Source organism: Glycine max, chromosome 10 (genome assembly GCF_000004515.6).
Source record: "Glycine max cultivar Williams 82 chromosome 10, Glycine_max_v4.0, whole genome shotgun sequence".
NCBI classification, from domain to species: domain Eukaryota; kingdom Viridiplantae; phylum Streptophyta; class Magnoliopsida; order Fabales; family Fabaceae; genus Glycine; species Glycine max.
This window is the reverse complement of record NC_038246.2, coordinates 18,645,982-18,665,606: the sequence shown is the minus strand read 5'-3', so window position 1 is coordinate 18,665,606 and position 19,625 is coordinate 18,645,982. Positions and strand designations below refer to the sequence as shown.

Genomic DNA, 19,625 nt, shown 5'->3' with positions numbered 1-19,625 from the left:
TCCATTTATAGTTCTTTTTGTAGTATTTTAAGTACTTTTTGTAAATTTAGGTAATAAGTACTTAGTATCCCACTTTTGTGTATTTAATAACCTTTCCATTTCAATTTCAGGTAAAATAAGCAAGTTTGGTGAAGTTGATTTTTGCAGTTCGCTGAGCCATCCTCTTCTGGCTTAGCGCATGATCCGCTAGGCGCAGCATGATTGGCTAAGCACATAGAAGAACTTGGAAGAAGATGACCTGTATAGGTGCGTTGAGTGAGAGTCAAACTCGTTGAGCGCACCGCTTGCACCTCCGAGCTGAGCGAAGAAGAGGCGCGCTAAGCCAAATGTCACTTAATTTGGCCAAGTGAACCAGAATGTGGCTGAGTGAACAACCAAAAATCAGCAACACTATTTAAAGCCTAAAATCAAAAATGGAAGGGAGTTCTCAATTTTTGGCATTTTCTCTATTCTTAGAAGCATTCATCTGAGTGGCTGAGTGGCAGAGAGAACTTCTGGTGTGAAGATCCTGAGGGACAACAAAGATTAAAGAGAAAGTTATCATGCGGAGTATTGGATGAGAGTTTGAGTGATTGTGAGGTTTCTAGAGGTGAAGGAGACATCCTCATCACTTGTGCTTCCTAATCTTTCATTTTCTCTTTTTCATCTTTGTAAGAGAAGCTTCCCAGTTATGGAGAGCTAAATCCTTAGTTGGTTCTTCCAACAAGGTACTTAATGTAAATACTCTTATATCTATCTAATGATGTTGCATGTGTTCTCTGTGCTATCAGTACCTCATTTTTAGTATGCTTTTGCCTTGATCACGTAGATGCATGCTTAGTTAGGGTCATTCAACATTGGGAAATGGTTTGATCCTTAGAACTAGATAGGACGGGGCTAGTTTATCATATTTTCACAAGGGATCAGGGTACGATAACCTAGTTGTTGGTATGTATGTCTTAATGCAGTTCTGGTCAAGTTTAGTCCAACAAGAGGAATCTGAGGATGACGCTTGGCTAGGATTAGGCTAAACATGCAGGAGATATCAGGGTTTAGCAGTCCAGGAGACAACATAGAACACAGGAACGTTGTTAGGTAGAGAACATCATTAGTAGCATCAGTCGCCCAATAGGAAGACCAACACGTTGCCCATCTACCTTCGCACCCACCACTGCTCACCTTTTATTTACCTTTGTTTAGTTAGTTTACACACGTGTCCATACTACACACAAACCTTTTATAGCAAGACGCTTATTTATTGAACCACAGTTTTAACAAGTAAAACAAGTTCCCTGATAGTTTGATACTCAGTTCTTACCATTTTATACTACTTGCGCGATCCGATGCACTTGCCGGTCGTCGAACACGATGGTAGTCCTACTCCCCTCCTCAAATGTCAATTGGCAATAGTGCTTTATTATTTTCCTTCTTTCTCTTCTTCCCCAGATTTGTTCCTCCCAACCACCACAATCTCTCTCTTCCTCTCCAATGATATTTTCGATGTTGACGACCACGTCTATGGAATCCATTGGTGTAGGGCATGCCACACCAAATTAGCAACATATTCACAACGACATCAACTTTATCATATCATATTGGCTTTGTCACCACGATTTGGACAAGCACTACGAAGGGTTCACGCTTGACGCTCAATAATCCTCAAGTTCATGGCGCTCTCACACCAAATCTATAATGTCATCGAGTTCTTTGGAGCCCAGATTCATATTCATTTTAGTTCCTTATCACCGGTATTTCTCTTTATTTGTTTATGTATTTATTTTTCTAAGAATCGTATTCACTAATTCATTGGTGGAATTTTGTGTTTGTTTTGCTTATTTGATGTCATTGCATTTGTCAATTTGAAGCATTGAGTTAACAATCAAAAAAAATTTCTATTAACAATGTGTAGTTTTTGAATGTTGAAGGGTTCTGAATTCTGCCTTGGAGGATCCTTGTTGTATTTTTAATTTTAGTTTTAGTGTCGGCAAAGTTTAACAGGTTTTGGAGGTGAGGAATGCTATGAATTTTGGTATGGAAATGTTTGTCTCCATTATTTTGGAGTTGGGGAACAGATCTAGAGAGGGGGGTTTGCCAAAAATTGCGTCTTGTGGCAACTCCAGGAAGGGGACATGAATCTGGTGGGAAAGGTGTAGGATAAGATAAAAAAGAGTAGATGAATTTGTTGGTAAAGAATAATGGACCACTTTAAATCACATGTAAGGGTGGTTCACCATAGAAATGGGCTTAAAAAAGATCATACGTATTTTACGTCATTTTTTAAATATGTTGTAACAAAAAAATAAAATAAAAAACAATAATATACTAATATTAGATGCTTTCTAAAAAGGATTGATTTTATAAAATATAGAAAAAAATCTTTAAAATATTTTGCTCATTGCTATTTTGTAGTAATGTACTATTTTTTATTTTTTTAAGGAAAAGAACTTAAATTATATCCAAATGAATAAGAGATGCAACACAACACAAGATGGACTATAATAAAAAATGAGTTGACAAACAAAAGATCGAGATGCTCTTCCTAATGAATGAACAACTTGATTAGCTTACCGTCTTACAAATGAACAAAACAATTTTAAAAATTTCCAAACTTTGCAAAGCAACTCTGCAAAATACCTCTAGCTTCGTTATTCTGGAAATTACTCGCCTTGATACTGTTCACTAGCTGCTTGCCATTCATTTCGAAAAGGACTTTTGGAAAGCTTCCATTTAATAACTAGTTGAGTGCTATAGAGAGAGCCATAGCTTCAACTTCTTGAGGATGAGGTTGTCTGCTATGGGTGCTGGTGTTTCTGGAGTTCGAGGCCCATAATTCCTCCAAAGAAAGGGATAAGATAAGGAAAGGAAACTTTGATTTCTGCTTGCAAATTCATTACATGGATTGGCAATTTATAAGCTTAATTTTCTAATTATTCGTTCCTTTTGTAGGTTCTAGAGAAAGCTAGCAATAACAGAATTTCAACAATTATCCTAACAGAAAAAAGCATATTCCCGACAGGATCATCCAAGGGCCCAATCCCGCAATGCCAGCTCAGCAATCCTGCTCCTATTCTGTTAGCGCTTGCCTCCTCATGGTTTGGTTTGTCTGATGGCTGATTCATAACATTCCCACGCTCTTCAAAAAGATCTTGTCCTCAAGGTGTTGGGACCTCAAATCCATACCTCGAAACAACACAGTTCAAAAATAAAATAGCTAAAACATGAGGTGAGTTTAGAAAAAATAACACGTGAATGAAAGTTGGGCCATGGTGAATTGGGCTGAAACAAGCTGAAACAGGGGGTGAATATAGAAAGAAGAAAGGTTCATGAGTGAAGTTGTTGGGCTAGTTAGGGCCTGACAATAATAATCCTCTAGGGTTACCAACATCCTAAAGGTGAGTGGCCTGGGTGGTGACCTACACCGCAGAACAATAATCCTATCCCTGCGTCTTTCCTCTGCTTGGTTGTGGCTCATGGAAACACCAACAGCTCTAACTGCTGCTCCAAGAGGGAGTGATAGTTGTGAAAAGCGATTTGCACAACCAAGACCTTGACGGCCGAACATCACTGTCCACAAGGTGCAAACCCGCACCGACCGTGCTCCTGGTGGGGGAGGTGGTTTCGGAGGTGGTGGGGGTGACGGCGGCGGATACAATGGTCGTGGGAGAGAGGCAAGTGAATATCTAGTAGTGGCGCAGGGGCCGAACGCGTTAGCAGCACCACTGTGCCAGATGACGCTGCCGTAGGGGACCATGTTTCAGTGGCCGTGGCGGTGGCGGTAGTGTGGGTGGTCAATGTGAAACACCTCCGGCAAAACCACTGGCACCGCCACGTGTTTCGTCACCAGAGGGAGAAGCTTGGCCGAGAACTCCGACGCCGATACTGGTCGCAACGACAACCACACCGCTTGCGCGTCACCGTGTGTTATGGGCAGAGGGGGCACCTCTAACGACAACTTCGACGAACCCACAAAGACAAGTTCCTCCACGGTGTCGCTGGGAACTTCCTCGTCGACGTGGTGACTGTTGATCAATGAAGAAGATGGGATCGGGATATGCCGTTTCAAAAGAGGGTCACGATGGAATGGAGTTGAGCGGCAGTGAGGTTGGTAATGAGAGCTTCGAGACAGTCCAAGCACTCAGAGGAGAGTTCGTCGTCCACCATCGGAGCTAAATCAAAGCACCAAATTGTTATGGGTGCTGGTGTTTCTGGAGTTCAAGGCCCAGAATTCCTCCAAAGAAAGGGATAAGATAAGGAAAGGAAACTTTGATTTCAGCTTGCAAATTCATTACATGGATTGACAATTTATAAGCTTAATTTGCTAATTATTCGTTCCTTTTGCAGGTTATAGAGAAAGCTAGCAATAACAAAATTGCAACAATTATCCTAACAGAAAGAAGCATATTCCCGTCAGGATCATCCAAGGGCCCAATCCCGCAATGCCAACTCAGCAATCCTGCTCCTATTTTGTTAGCGCTTGCCTCCTCATGGTTTGGTTTGTCTGATGGCTAATTCATAACATTGTCCCTTGAACCAAGCCGTTCTTGTCGAGAGGAACATGCCATTGGAATTTTTAATGCAAATCCCTACTTCGAAGAGTCTCTAATCATGGACGTGATTCTCCATGATTACTTATAGAGTACAATAATGAGATTTCAATCTAAAAGTCTGTGTAAAGTATCTAAATTTCATACCACTTATAGCATGTTTGATTTATCATCATGGATGTGATTTTTCACGTCAAACTTAAAGCTTTTAATTGTAGCTTCTGCATCAAACAGTCAATTGATGTGATTTTATCGAGTCTGGATGCGGTTCCAAACATGAGCTAAGCCAATTTTAGTAAATGCTCTCTTTTATTTTAGTTTTTATATTTTTTTAAATGATTCTGTAATATTTAAATTTTTTTTATGTTACCTCTTCTTATTACTTTGTCATTGTTATTCATTAATTATTGTGATGACTAAATTAGTGAGGCCTAAGATTAAAAAAATATGTTATAGTAAAGGGTTAAAAATACAATATATTTATAGAAACTAAACTAAAAATTATATTCTTTATAATTGATAAAAAAAAGTAAAAATATTATCTAAAATGGTGTCTTATTAAATTGAGTTAATTATATTGACTCTCTTAAAGTTTTGGTTTATTATAGTCTATACTCCATTTTTTTTTACTTTTAGTCCCTTGTACAAACAACGTTAACTTTTCTGTTAAGTATAAATTTCAAACAAAAAGAAAATACTTGAAAAACCCAATTTGCCCTTTCCATAACCCATTTCTCTTTCTGAGTTGTTGATCTCGAATTCCAGTGCCCTCCCCCAATTCCATTCTGATGGTTTGCATCTCCGAACCATCTTCTCTGACGAGGACGACCTCTACAGCCCCCTAAAATTGCTGCAACGACAACTTAGTTTTATTATTGCCGTGTTGACTTAAGGATCTCAAACCCGTGTTGATTTTCCTTTCCATTTTGTTGATTTTTATTTCAATATCTGTGTTTTGTTTTTTTTTTTTGAAAGATTATTGTTTTCTTTCCATTTCATTTATTTTGTATTCCTTTATTTGGCTGAATTTCAAGCACGGTATGTGCAGAATGCGAAAGTAGAAATTTTGAGATTTGGATGTCCATTTGAGTATGAATAGGGGGGAAAGTTTTCATACCTTTTCTATCTGCTGATGGATTGGACTGCAAAAATATTGGCTTTAGTTTGAAATCCATGGAATTGTAGTCATCTGTTATGGATGTTTAGGAAACAGAGTAAATCCTAGGAATCTATGCAATGATTCGAAGAATTAGAGTGAAATTGTCCAGGAATTCCTATGGGAAGAAAGGAATCTGAACTGAATATTATTGATTATAGAATCAATTACAATGAGGAGGATTCAAGAATATAGTTTTTTACAATAGCTGCGTAACTTGACTAACAAATTATCATTTATAGCAAGTAACTAATTAACTAGCAACTAATTATAGAATTCCGTTACAGCTTTCAGTTACAACTACCCAGGCTATATTGGTAATAACATAAGTAATTACATTTCCCTAGCATAGCCTTCCCCTTACAAAATTCTTGTCCTCAAGAATCAAATTATGGAAACCTCCTCTTCAAGTCATAATAGAACTCCCAAGTTGCATCCTCTGGAAGTTGATGTTTCCATTGAACCAAGACTTTTGTGACAGCTTGTCCCCTTCTTTTGACTGTCATTCGATCCAGTATTGTTGTTGGTTCTTTAGGCCCTGTTGCTTCAAGAATAAAATCAGGCATTGTTGGAGAATGAATGAATTGACCAATATGCTTCTTAAGTCGTGAAACATGAAAGACATTGTCAAATTTTTGCATGATCAGGCAGCTTCAATTCATAAGCAACAACTCCAATTCTACTAATCATGGGATATGGCCCAAAGTATTTAGGTGCTAGCTTCTCATTAGCTCTCGCAGCAATGGACACTTGCCTATAGGCCTGCAATTTCACATAAACGAAGTCTCCAACAGAAAATTGTCTGTCGGACCTATGCTTATTAGCCACCTATTTCATCCTATTCTGTGTTCTTTGGAGATGAAATTTTAAAACCTTCAACATCTCCTCTATTTTTGCCAAACTGCGATCCACCAATTGTACCTTTGATTCACCAGGCAAATAGGGTAGATGAATAGGAGGGGGCTGACCATATACTACCTCATATGGTGTAGTCTGAATAGCTGAGTGGAAAGTGGTATTGTACCACCACTCTGCCAAAGGTAACCACTTAGGCCATTGTTGAGGAGAATCAACACACATACACCTCAAATAGGTTTCTAAACACCTATTGACTACCTTAGTTTTTCCATCCGTCTAAGGGTGATAGGCACTAGATAGTTGCAATTGTACACCTTGGAACGCCATTAATTCTTGCCAGAATTTGTTGAGGAAGATTGAATCCCTGTCACTTGTTATAGAGGATGGAAAACCATGTAGCTTGAAAACATGATCCATAAAAGTTTGAGCTACTGTGCTGGCAGTATATGGATGTGATAAAGGTATAAAATGTGCAACTTTACTTAAACGATCCACCACCACAAAGATAGCTTGTTTGCTATTCGAAAGGGGTATACCCTCTATAAAGTCCATTGATATGTGTTGCCACACATGATCTGGCACATGCAATGGTTGCAGCAACCCTAGATAAGCAGAATGATCATACTTACACTGCTGATAGGTGGCACACTGCTGCATAAATTGTTTGACATCCAAGGTCAAACCCTTCCAATATAGAACAACCTGTATTCTTTTACAAGTTGCAATTTTGCCTGAGTGACCTCCTGGTGTAGAATTATGAAACCAATGTAGTAATTCTTGTCTAAGTTGGAGATCTTTTCCTACCACCAATTTACCCTTCCTCCTCAATTGATCATTAAGCCAAGTGTAATGCTTATGAGAGCTGCTATTTTCTTTCAATGCTGGAATGATAGTTGCTAATGAAGCATCAGAAACCCTAGAGCTTTGAATCCTGTCCAATACATTTGGTTGAATTGTTTGGGCCGTTAGTGCCTTGCATTCAATATCCTTCAACCTTGACAAGGCATCAGTTGCAACATTCTCCTTGCCTTGCTTATACTCAATGGAGAATTCAAACTCCATGAGTTTGACCAACCATTTTTGCTGAAATACAGTAGTCAATCTGTGTTCCAGCATATATTTGAGGCTCATGTGGTCAGTTCTAATAACAAATGGCCTACTTAAGAGATAGTGTCGCCACTTCTAGACAGTAAACACTACTGCCAATAGCTTTTTTTTGTAAGTGGAGAAGGCCCGCTGCTACGGATTCAGCATCCTGCTGATAAAGGCAATGGGATGATGTTGTTGTATTAACATAGCACCTATGCCCTGACCAGAAGCATCAACTTCAATGACAAAAATCTATGTGAAATCAGGCATAGCCAAGACAGGTGCAGAGGTGAGGGACTCTTTGAGTTGTTGAAAGGCTATTTTGGCTGTTGGAGTCCACTGAAACTTGTCCTTTTTTAGCATTTCAGTCAATGGTCTGGCCATAGTACCATAATTCCTCTCAAATCTTCCACAGTAACCTGCCAAGCCCCAAAACCCTCTAAGTTGTTTAAGAGTAGCAGGCATAGGCCAATTTTGGACTGCCACTATTTTGGCAGGGTCTATTGAAACCCCTTCAACAGATATGACATGCCCTAAGTACTCCACCTGAGGCATACCAAAGTAATGTTTGGATTGTTTGGCAAACAAATGGTTTGATCTTATTGCTACAAAAACCTTGTGTAAGTGTTGTAAGTGCTCATCCAAGGATTGACTATAGATGAGGATGTCATAAAAAAAGACTAGCACAAACTTCCTCAAGAACTCTTGGAAGATAGTGTTCATCAGGTTTTGAAATGTAGGAGGGGCATTGGTGAGGCCAAATGGCATGACCAAGTATTCAAAATGACCATTGTGAGTTCTGAATGTTGTCTTGTAAATATCAGTAGTATGCATTTTAACTTGGTGGCACCCTGCCCTAAGATCAATCTTGGAAAAGATAGTAGATCCGTGCAACTCATCCATGAGGTCTTCTACTAAAGGAATTGGAAACCGATCCTTGATAGTTTCTTGTTCAAGTCCCTGTAGTCAACACAACCTCCAAGTGCCATCTTTTTTCCCAACCAACACTACTGGACTAGCATAAGGGTTGTTGCTAGTTTGAATGATTCCTGAGTCCAACATCTCATGGATTATCTTATCAATGATATCCTTTTGTTGCTTGGCATACCTATAAGGTTTTTTGTTGACTGGTTTAGCAGATTGCAAGAGAGGGATTCTATGGTCATGCTCACCTCTACTTAGTGGTAGTTGTGTCGGTGTCACAAACACATCTGCATATTGGCATAGAATCTGTTCAATAGCAGTGGGAATGTCCACCTTAGTGGCATGAGTTGTTCATGCCTGTAATACTCCACCTTCCATCCCTACTTGGATCATAGACAAGTGCACACTATTGTTCACTATTTTGTTAAGAGTTGGGCTCTTGACTGATTTACAGCTGCTTTGATTAGAACCTCTTAATACATGTCTTTTGCCCTGAACCATAAATTCCATACTCAACTTGGTGAAATTCCAAGTGATATCCCCTAATGTGATCAACCATTCAATACCCAGCACTATATCACAACATCCTAGGGGAATCAACAGGACATCTGAAGTGAAAGTGGAATGCTAAATTACCCAAGTAAAATTTTGTACAACTGAAGATATTTGCACTTTTGTGCCATCTGCCACTGTGACTACTAGAGGTTTAAGATCTTCAATCTTGCACCCAATTCTTGCAACTACATGGACATCCAAGAAGTTATGGGTGCTGCCACTATCAATAAGTATGTGCAGAGGCTTTTTGTTGTATCTCCCTGTGACATGCATGGTTCTGAAATTTGGAACCCCTGTCAAGGCATTGACAGAGATTTGTGCCTCCTCAAACTATGTTGCAGCTCCCCCCACATGGTTTTCTATCTCAACAGTGTCCTCCTCTATGTCAACCTCCATGAGGTGTGAATTTCTAGTTTCTTGTGTGTCAAGCCATGCTCCACAGAAAATGGCTTATCACAGAAATAACACAACCCTTTGGCCCTTCTTTCACTCATGAATGCTGGTGACAAATTCTTGGTGAGTCTTGGTTTGGTTTTCATGGATTTTGGTTCAGTTACTGCTGGTGGTTTGGGTCCCAACAAGGATTTGATTGGGACAGCATATTTGTTCTTGCTAGGTAATGTGACTGCAGTACCTTGCATAGCCGTTGATTCATACAATTTGGCTAGGTTATATGCTTTCATCACTGACTGGGGTTGAAACATACGAACCATCATTTGCACTTCAGTTTTCAACCCTCCCAAGAAACAACTTAAGGAGTAGTCTGCTGGTAAATCCAATCGTGTCATGATGGCGTCAAATTGCTCATGGTACTCACTAATGGTACCCTTCTGTCTCAAATTCATTAGCTCAGCCATGGGATCATCACAAGCATTCCCAAATCTTTCAGTTAAGAATTAAACATATTCTTCCCAACTAGGGAGGTGTTGAGACCAGAGAATTTTCCTAGATGCATGATGCCATTTAAGGGCTTTGCCTTCCAAATGCATGATGGCTAACTTGGTTTTAACTTCTGGAGGAGTTTCATCCATTAAGAAGTAAGTTTCACATTGATATAGCCATTCTTTCACATTATCCCCATTAAACCTAGGAAACTCAATTCTTGATAACCTAGTATAGCCAACATAATGTGTAAATCGATCACCTGAGGCCCCGTTGCCATCATGACGCCCTTGTATTGCCCGATTCTACCAAGAAGAGCTGACATCCTCCTTGTCTTTGGCGGCCAGCCTTTCATCCATTGCCATCTTGAGTGATTCACTCAATGTATGCTGTAGGAGCCTGCTAATTCTGCCAGTTTCAGTTCCATTTTCTCAGTAATACGATTTTCCAATCTTTCTTCCATATCTCTCAGAGATGCTTGAGTGCGCGTGGCTTCAGCCATTTCCCCAGAAAAAAAGCTCTAGATACCAATTGTTATGGATGTTTAGGAAACTGAGTAAATCCTAGGAATCTATGCAATGATTCGAAGAATTAGAGTAAAATTGTCCAGGAATTCCTATGTGAAGAAATGAATCCGAGTTAAATATTATTGATTATAGAATCAATTACAATGAGGAGGATTCAAGAATATAGTTTTTTACAATAGCTGCGTAGCTTGACTAACAAATTACCGATTATAACAAGTAACTAATTAACTAACAACTAATTACAGAATTCAGTTACAACTTTCAGTTACAACTGCCAAGGCTATATTAGTAATAACATAAGTAATTGTATTTCCCTAACATCATCCATTACATTAACAATAGTGGAATGCATATTTACTAGAATTAATTTGATTTTTGAGCTAATATGTTATACTGTTAAATGTTGCTCTTTCTCTTTCATTCACTTAACATTTTGCACGGTGTTTAGGTGGGGGGGTTAGTGTCACAAATCCTAATAAATTAGGGGTTTTTCTATGTACAAAAAATAGAAAAGTATCATGTGTAATAAAATAAAACCTGAAAGTGATTGGTGTAATGTACTCCATTAAATAAGGCGATGAAGTATCAATCGTTATTTTTGTGTGTGTGAATAGAGAAATAGAAATTAACAACTAAAGTGATTCCAAAGAGTAACTTTTAAAAAATTAAATATTATAAGTGTTATTTAAAAAAATAATTTAAAAAGTATTAAAATAAAAAATATATACTGTATATTACTACTACATAGACTGAAAAGATAAAAAATATCATGTGTCACAAATCCTAATAAATTAGGGGTTTTTCTATGTACAAAAAATAGAAAAGTATCATGTGTAATAAACTAAAACCTGAAAGTGATTGGTGTAATGTACTCCATTAAATAAGGCGATGAAGTATCAATCATTATTTTTGTGTGTGTGAATAGAGAAATAGAAATTAACAACTAAAGTGATTCCAAAGAGTAACTTTTAAAAAATTAAATATTATAAGTGTTATTTAAAAAAATAATTTAAAAAGTATTAAAATAAAAAATATATACTGTATATTACTACTACATAGACTGAAAAGATAAAAAAACAAAAATGTCAATCACAAAACAAACACATTCCAACACATTATTTTTTTTAAATAATTAGGATTTCATTGATCTGTGTTCCCCTTTTCATAGTTAATTCAAATTGTACTTTCAACATTTCCAATATTCAATGAACGCTTGATTATCCGATTGGTAACACGCCAGAAAAAAACAAAAAAGACCCTTAATTTGTTTTAGATAAACAATATTCCTCTGGTTTCGATTTTAAGAAGAAAAAAAAAGACACATTCCACGTTTATTAAGAAGATTGATTAATTTAATTAAATTGTATCTAAACAATTTTTTTATTAGAATTTGATATTAAACATAATTTTTTTAACCTTATTAAATGAAAAATATTTTAAAGAGAATCTTATTAAATAAGATATAAATAAGTGAGATTTACTTATATTTTTTTAAAAAATAAAATAAAAATTATTACTCATAATCAAAACCGGAGGAACTACCAGCATGCACCAAATGAGGTCAGAATCAAACTCCAAGACTCAAGAGTCAAGATATTGGGGTCACCGCAAAAATTTATTTGCAGAGTCATGGACCATATAATATGCACATTGACACATACTATAGTGCTATAGTAATAATAATAATAATAATAATAATAATAATAATAATAATAATAATAATAATAATAATAATAATAATAATAATAATAATAATAATAATAATAATAATATTCATATAGTCCCCTTACTATATTCCTTACTTTGCGTTCAACCTTCACCCAATCACTGGGTTAGTACGGACACAAACTAAGAAGCCATACTCACATCACACAACACAACCATCCTCAAGCCAACAACACCTTCTCAGATCTTACAATGATATTTCAATCGTGTTTTATGATGACTGCAACTCTGCTATTATTTGTTATAGCACAATGTGTTGTGGGAGTTAATTCACTTTCACAAGCTGATAAGATAAGCACTTTGCCAGGGCAGCCACCAGTCAAATTCCAGCAATATGCTGGTTACATTACAGTGGACGACAAGCAGAAGAGAGCCTTGTTTTACTACTTTGTTGAAGCTGAAGTGGAACCAGCTTCAAAGCCACTAGTTCTATGGTTAAATGGAGGTATTATAATATACATGCTGTTTTTGTATATGTCAAAACTTTTATTTATTTATTTAGACTCAGTGGAAGAAGCAACTAAGATGCTTTGTGGGTTTTGAAGGGCCTGGTTGTTCTTCTGTTGGAGCTGGAGCTTTTGTTGAGCATGGCCCTTTCAAACCAAGTGAAAATGGTCTTTTGAAGAATGAACATAGTTGGAACAAAGGTAATCCAACAATTCAGCAAATCTTATATTTTTGGTTGAAATATGCTTTGAGGTTTAATCAAAATTGCTTACTGATTTTCATTTCCTTCTTGTTGCAGAGGCAAATATGTTGTACTTGGAATCACCAGCTGGTGTTGGTTTCTCCTACTCTGCCAATAAATCTTTCTATGACTTTGTGAATGATGAAATGACAGGTTCTTCTCTTCTTCAATTTAATTTTGTGCAAAATAGCATGTAAATGAGTCACAGTTTAGCTTCTAATAAGTTGAATTGAATTGCTTAAGAATTGACCATCTTATAGTTTAGTTTAGATGTCACATTTCTCAAAATCTGATGTGTAGTTCCACTTCCATTCTTTACAGCAAGGGACAATCTTGTTTTCCTACAGCGTTGGTTCACTAAATTCCCAGAGTTAAAAAACAATGATTTCTTTATCACAGGGGAGAGCTATGCAGGTAGTAATATATATATGTATATATAGACACACACACACACCTTTGTGTTAAATGAATAATGTTTCATTTTGGAGATGCGGTAGAGTAATGCATACTAGTTTTCAGGTCATTATGTACCCCAACTTGCACAACTCATTGTTCAAACCAAGACCAAGTTCAATCTCAAGGGGATAGCAGTGAGTACACACAAATGAGAGGTTTTTAATAATAATTGATACATAAGAAGAAAAACTTTGGTTAATTTGAATAGCACAACTTGCTTTATATGTTGATATTTACAGATAGGGAATCCTCTTGTCGAATTCAACACGGATTTCAACTCCAGAGCTGAGTTTTTCTGGTCCCATGGACTAATATCAGATTCAACTTACGAAATCTTCACCAAAGTATGCAACTATTCCCAAATTAGGAGACAACATCAGGGTGGGACGCTTACCCCCATTTGTTCCGGAGTAAATAGGCTAGTGTCAACGGAAGTTAGTAGGTATATTGATACATATGATGTTACACTTGATGTGTGTCTTTCATCAGCAGATCAACAGGCTTATGTGCTGAATCAACTGACTCAACTGGTATATGCTTTATCCATTCTATTGGGGAATGTGACTAATATAGGTATTTTTTTAAAACTAAATATTCTTTTGGGGTTGTCTTCAAACATTTACCAGACAGGATGGTTTTTATCACGTAGGAAATTGGTTCCCCTAATCAACTCAGCTCCACTCGGTGAAACGTGTTTGACTGTGTGAAGCCATTCAGAGTGATACCACCAAGTCATTCACACACCTAAACTGGTGACTCTGTGGTGCCATTAATTTCTTACGTGGCATGAATCAACTAGTCGAATAAATTATTTGAAGATTACCCAAAGTGATATTTAGTTTTAAAAAAAAACTATTTTGGTCAAATTCCCCATCTTATGCCCATTTTAATTGACTTTTGCTTTAGATGTTTTCCTACTTATTTTATTTTGTTTGCTTTCATCTGTTATGTAGCAAGAGGGTGCCAAGATAGATGTTTGTGTGGAAGATGAAACTATCGCATATTTGAATAGGAAAGATGTGCAGGAAGCTCTCCATGCTAAGCTCGTAGGGATCACGTCATGGTCAACTTGCAGCGAGTAAGTTTTGTAGCATAAAAGATGGCATTGCACTAATCACAACCGAAGAGTCACGTAGGGAGTTCATGGTTAGGGCAGGACCAAATAGAACACATGGATTCTATTTATAAGGGAATACACGACCAAAAGATGAGAGAAATGTTAGGATGAATGTGTGGCAAAACAAGAAAGGACAAGATACGGAGTGATAGAATATAATGAAATATTGATGTAGCACTAGATGAGGAAAAAATGACAAAAAATAGTTAAAATAGTTACATATGTGGAAATTTGAAGCACCAATTAAATTACATAGTTAACAGACCTATGAAAAAGGATCAAGGAAAACCAAGAAGAACATTAGAGAAAATTGTTACGAGGGATCTCATGATGGCTAGTATCTTTGAGAATTTAGTCTTTAATTGAGTTTAACGATATTTTTGTTGGAAATAAAGTGTCCCCATAGTCGAACTTCATGAGCCTAACCCTCAAAGTGTAGAGATCACCAAAGTGCATATTGTCTCTATCAATAAAATCATTTTCACACGTACAATCAGGATATCAAATCTCTGCCAACATGCTAAAGGAACACAACCATCTATCATTTATGTTGAACCATTTATGTTGAACCTTGTTGACGATCAATATAACTTACCTTATCTAATGAGATTTAAACTTTTCGTTGTTGTTCATACATTTCCTAATTAGAACAGAACATAACATGGAATTAAAAATTAGTGCATTCTAATTTCAATAAAAGGAGCGGAATGAAAGAGAGAGGGACAAAACAGATGTTTCATCCACGCCCCAAACTTTCCAGATCTGGAATTTTGGGTGCTTGTTAATACAAAAATATGTTCTCCTTTTCTCCGAGACCTGTATTGGATAGCTAGTTAGCTACTAATATTTTCCCTTATGTCACAGTGTTCTTAAATATGACATGCAGAATCTAGAGATTCCAACCATTTCTATTCTAGGTGCACTTGCTAAGTCAGGTATCAGGGTTCTGGTATACAGGTAAATGAGTTTCTTTTTTTTTTTTCTTTTTTATTCTTTTGTCAACATCTTAATTATGTCTATACATTGTATTCCTATCACAATGATTCAAGACAGTGCATTTTTTAAGCAAACAAAGAAATTTCTCTTTCTGCAGTGGAGATCAAGATTCAGTCATCCCATTAACTGGGACAAGATCCCTGGTAAATGGATTAGCCAAGGACTTTGGACTCAACACAACAGTGTCCTATAGAGCATGGTTTGAGGGAAGACAGGTTAAAACTGAAGACTTGGAATGCATTAAGATCCTGAAAAAGGTTTCACTACATTTTGATGCCCTGCCATTCAACTCAAACCATTTTCTGATATTTTTCAGGTGGCCGGTTGGACACAAGTATATGGAGACATCTTATCATTTGCCACCATAAGAGGAGCTGCTCATGAAGCTCCATTTTCCCAACCAGAGAGGTCACTGGTGCTGCTAAAAGCATTTTTGGAAGGAAAGCCACTTCCAGAACCATTCCTTTAAAAATGGAAATAGATAACAGAGGGGTTGTTCCTAGCACAGTAAAAATACACCCATTCAAACCCCTCACATAAACTGATTATTCCTAATGGATCACTTTTCAATTGTTATAAGCATTCCTTCTATCTTTCCCTACATTATTTTTTTTTTTCTTTTTGAGCACTGAGTGAATGTTACATGTACTGGCATTGACATTATTATATAGTTCACCAAAACAAAGTGATCTTCCAAATGTACTTACTAATAACTAATTCGTTGGTTCTGTGCCTCGAAACATTAATCGTGATTTGAATTTGCCAACCTTGTTAAGCATGGAAGTATTGCCAACTAATTTCGTGCATGCTATGCACAAAAGAGAAAAAAAATATAATTTTAATTATGTTTAATTAAACTAGCTGAAAAATTAGATGAAAGATGAAAAATTAGTTTGAAATTGAAAGTTGAAAAACTATCTTATTGAATTGTAAGTGTTTGATAAAATTATTTAGTAAAGTAACTAGAATTTGTAAAATTACATAAAGGATAAAAATTATAAAATTTACCTTAAATAAAAAAGATTAGAATGGATATCTAACAAATATTTAAGGATAAAAAGAAAATAATTATAAAAAAATTAAAAACTATTGTTTTAAAAATATTACATCAAGTAGTGTTAAGAAATATTAGAAAAATTTATTTATCAAACATTTAGATAAGCTTTTCAGAAAGAAAAAAAAAAGTTAAAAATAAGCTAAAATGTTTTACCAAATATATCCTTATAAAATAAAAGAATGGTAAGGGCACATTTTTAATAATTTTTTAAACATTAATTTTAGTTAATATTTATTAAAAATAATTGTATCTCACTTCTCATTCAATTGCAAGTCTTATTATAATGATTTTATAATTTTTAATAAAAAATAAAAATGTGTCAGAAAAAGCGTACTAAAAATAGAAAAATTGTATAACATTCAACATAAGGGAAAGGCGGAAAGCATTTAAAAGGGCGTGTTTTTGTTAATGTGGGAGGGGTGAAAGTTGGTAGGACTTGAAAATAATGAAAGAGAAAAGGAGGGTGTATTTGTTATCAGTGAAACAAAGCTGAAATGAGAAGCATTATAGTGGGTCCCATGCATATAGACTTCTTAAATTGAGATGAAAGGAGCCGAAATGAGACACAAGAGAACATCCATTTTTCTTAGACAAAATTACCACTCTTGGTGCTAAAAATTTAAGGCGAGTTCTATGGTGAATAAGGATTGCATATGATTCAAGTGAAGAAGTAAAATAAATTGTAAAAAGTGAATACTGTATATAAAAATAATATTATCTGTTTTATTATTTTTTTATTTTTCGAATACAAAATTTCAATTGTGCCCCTATTTTTAAAATCAAAATGGCGATGGTGCCCCCACAATTGTTTGGAAAGTAAGAGGTGTTTTTTTTTATCTCGTTATTTAAAAGATGGAGTCAAAACTGAGAAGGCCCAACAAGGACAACACGAGATAAATGAGAGTCATGAATAAGTGAGTTAAATCAGTTTCACGTTTCCACCATTTGTGGTCGGTGAACTTGAAGCAACGAGTGTTTTCGCCAGCAAGAGAGTAAGTTGGAGATATAATTTTTTTGTTGGATTTTAATGTGGAGATTGTTTTTGTCATTGTTGTTTTTTGATTGTTCAAGCTATGGAGGCAATTTGTTGAAGCATAGTTTGTTGGTAGAGTCGAGTGGTGGAACTTAAACATAAAAAGTGGGGGAGCCAAAATACACAAGTCATCTGGGTGTTTTTTATTTTAATTATTTGACTTTTTTTAAATAATAATATGACATTAAATTTGTGACTCATTTATTTTTCTCACTCTTAATAGCCATGACACTTTTTTAAGGAAATAAAATGACACTCTTATTAAATATATCTACACACATAAAGGGGATCGGACAATAAAATTAATTACACCATTATACCTTTAAAAGTGTTATACCTATTTTAACCATTGATTTTATTAAAATTTAACAACACTAACTTACCAGACCAGAACTCATCATTAATCTGTCACTTTACTTTCACATTAAAACGAAAAGATCCATGGCCCACGATGAGAATATGATGAAGAGTCATGAAATTCTGAATTTTAAAATATAGTTTGAAAAATTAAAATGAGTGGTTTTCTAAATTTAGAGGTTAATGTAAATGGTTTTATAAAATTAAAAAGAAAATGAATGACAGTGGTGATCAATAGTTTATGGAAAGGGGTTGTATTCATTCACCTTCCCCTACATATTATTCTACGCCTCATTTTTGCAACTTAAAGTTTGGGAGGGCATTTCCCCCCCCCCCCCCCCCCTCTGTCCCAATGTAGCTCCGTCGAGTAATTATCTAATTCAAGGGTTGAAAATGTGATTCGCCTATATAAAAATCTCTCAATGCTAAAACTGATTGGTACCTGAGGTATCTTCTTAGATTTTGCTTTAGGAATTAGTAATTAGTAATTTTCTGAGAGTTCAAATTTACAACACTAGCCTACAGATGGAATAGTTGCAACTGCCACATGCATTCTATTATTTTATTTTTTTGCTAGATTGCTTTTCTGTTTTCTGATTGCTTTTCTGTTTTCTGAAATCCTTTAATTTTCTTTTTGTTATGCAGTATTGTTTGTGAGGTATTTCTTATGGAAATGTCCATGGATGATAGTGGTGGTGGGGAATGTTCATTAATTGAGTCAAGTCGATCTTGCTCCACAAGCGACGGGTATTTCTATTTTTCCCTTGAAACTTGGAATTGTTGTTTGTTAGGTAGTAGTGGATGAAAATTATGTTTGTGTTGGACTTTGGTATGAGTTGAATATTCGTAATTTTGTGTGTTAGTGAATGTTGAGATTAATTCAAACCTTTGGTATGTTACTTATTTTCATGATGTTCACAAGCATAAGTGATTGAGAGATCAGGATTGTCGGATGTTGGCAAGGCATAGAAAAATCAATGAGTTAGATTTAATGCAAATCAATAATGAGAGCCGTTGGTATAGCTATGCCACATATATATGGAGCAGCTGCATATCAGTGTGGAGGTTATGATAGGTTGCCTTACAGTAATTCTTTAATAGTGTGTTTGGATGGAGCAATTCAGAAAGGAAATTCATTTTTTCAAGGAATTTAAAATGATTCATGATAAAAAAAACTTGTTTGCATAGAATATTTGAAAGGAGATTTAATTTTTAGTATTTTTATGAATCATTTTGATTGACTAAAATAGTGAGATTTTAAATTCTCTCAAAAAATATAGAATTTGAAATTCTTTTTCCAGTGCTCACTTTAACTCATGTTCTTGTTCGCGACTCTTTCTCGCTCAACACTCGCAATTACGGGTGACCAAAGTTTTTATGACTGACATCGACATAAGTTGTTTTTCACTGACATTGGTCGAGGTTTTTTCGGTCAGAATATTTTTATATGATGTCAACCAAAGCTATTTTTACCAATATCGGCTAAGATTTTTTTTAGATGATATTGGTTAGGGTTATTTTCTCACTAACGTTAGTCATGAGAATTTTTTGCTGACGTCGAAAATTTTTTTTGGCTGTTGTCATCCAGGTTTTTTCAGTTGATGTTCACCAATGATTTTTTTGGCCGACGTTGGCTAGATTTTTTCTACTAACATCGGTTATGACTAACCTTTGAGTAGACA

General features: G+C 35.8%; 1 protein-coding gene across 1 annotated transcript; it reads left to right on the top strand.

The window, feature by feature from the left end:
* Positions 1 to 12,310: 12,310 nt before the first annotated feature.
* Positions 12,311 to 16,236, top strand: LOC100805028 (serine carboxypeptidase-like 45). The gene is made up of 10 exons (XM_006588945.4): positions 12,311 to 12,684; positions 12,785 to 12,886; positions 12,985 to 13,080; positions 13,249 to 13,341; positions 13,447 to 13,517; positions 13,623 to 13,913; positions 14,337 to 14,461; positions 15,365 to 15,457; positions 15,594 to 15,711; positions 15,813 to 16,236. The coding sequence occupies exons 1-10, from the start codon at positions 12,432 to 12,434 to the stop codon at positions 15,963 to 15,965; spliced, it is 1,395 nt and encodes a 464-aa protein (XP_006589008.1). The 5' UTR covers positions 12,311 to 12,431; the 3' UTR covers positions 15,966 to 16,236.
* Positions 16,237 to 19,625: the final 3,389 nt, after the last annotated feature.

What these genes read in the sequence shown, in the direction of transcription:
- LOC100805028 (XM_006588945.4), top strand. Translation starts at nt 12,432, where the DNA reads ATGATATTTCAATCGTGTTTTATGATGACTGCAACTCTGCTATTATTT. An exon ending in AGTTCTATGGTTAAATGGAG is followed by an intron (nt 12,685 to 12,784) that starts GTATTATAATAT and finishes TGGGTTTTGAAG; the next exon opens with GGCCTGGTTGTTCTTCTGTT. An exon ending in TGAATCAACTGACTCAACTG is followed by an intron (nt 13,914 to 14,336) that starts GTATATGCTTTA and finishes TCTGTTATGTAG; the next exon opens with CAAGAGGGTGCCAAGATAGA.